This window comes from Sphaeroforma arctica (assembly GCF_001186125.1).
Source record: "Sphaeroforma arctica JP610 unplaced genomic scaffold supercont1.7079, whole genome shotgun sequence".
Classification (NCBI taxonomy): domain Eukaryota; class Ichthyosporea; order Ichthyophonida; genus Sphaeroforma; species Sphaeroforma arctica.
The window spans coordinates 1-1,382 of record NW_014033479.1 but is presented as its reverse complement, the minus strand read 5'-3'; the positions used below and the strand labels follow the sequence as shown (position 1 = coordinate 1,382).

General features: G+C 40.6%; 1 protein-coding gene across 1 annotated transcript; it reads right to left on the bottom strand.

Annotated features, from left to right (window-relative positions):
- Positions 1–233: 233 nt before the first annotated feature.
- Positions 234–461, bottom strand: SARC_15957 (hypothetical protein; the record flags this gene model as incomplete). Its single annotated transcript, XM_014289930.1, has 1 exon — positions 234–461. A coding segment is annotated over one exon (228 nt), but the record flags the coding sequence as incomplete, so codon positions are not given.
- Positions 462–1,382: the final 921 nt, after the last annotated feature.

Sequence of the window (1,382 nt, the reverse complement as noted above, 5' to 3'; positions counted from 1 at the left end):
ACACACACACAACATACACACACCCAACACACCCAACACACACACACACACCCTACACATACCTAACACATACATCACATACACACCTAACACACACAACACACACACACACCTAACACACAGTACACACACACACATAACACACAGTACATATACACACCTAACACACACATCACACACAGAGACTTAAACATTCAGTACACGCACGTTACTGACACAGTACACACACGTACCTGGATACTGTCAACATTCCAGAACTCTATGACCACCTCAAAGATGTCGTTGAGATAACTGCGGATGTGCTCCTTCACAATGTCCACCAGAGACGCCAACGTCGCAAACAGAAAGCGCCGGAACATGGGCTCGCCCTTGCGGATGGCATTTAGGAACGGCCCCATGATACTCGAGAGAAAGGGCGTACCACCTTTCATGCCAAGGGACTTGTAGATAAACAGCACAGCCTGAGGTAGAGTGAGGCAGAGGGATTAAGTAGGCACTATTGGGAATCAAGTACATCAGGTGTATGATCAGCAGATACATAAGATACCTACAGTGACTAAGTAGGTACTATTGGGAATCAATTGCATCAGGTGTATGATCAGCAGATACATAAGATACATACAGTGACTAAGTAGGTACTATTGGGAATCAATTGCATCAGGTGTATGATCAGCAGATACATTGGATACATACTACAAAAGATTCAGTTACATAGTGGGATCAGTTGGGGCTCCTTCGAGAGAGAGAGAGAGAGATAGAGAAGTAGGGGCATTGAACAAGAAACTGTACATAAGATATTCAGATAGCAATGGCAATACTTCCACCTGCATACTTACAAGCACATGTACACCTGTACGTACATACAGGCACACTCCCAAACTTACAACTACAACCATACATACTCATACACCTATACAATACAACTCATATTCTTCCACACATACACCGCACAGACACACACATACCACAATAACACCTCTGTGGTGCACGCTGAGCGAGGGGTCGTTGAGGATGCCCATGAGAGCGTTGATAGCCACCGTGGGGTAGTAGTCTTGGTGCGACGGTCGCATGTTGGTGTAGCGATCGTCCAGTTGTGTGACTTTGTGGGAATGGTCCATGTTCACCTGCGACGAGAGACAAGAGTGTGGGATATATGGATATATACACTCAGTAAGTCAGCATTGGTGTATATGGTTGTATAAGGATGGCGTGTGTAAATATAAATGTATGTATGTATGTAGGTATGAGAATATATATATATATATATATACATTATATATATATATATATATATATATATATATAGTATATATATATATATATATATATATATATATATATATATATATATATATATATATATATATATATATATATATATA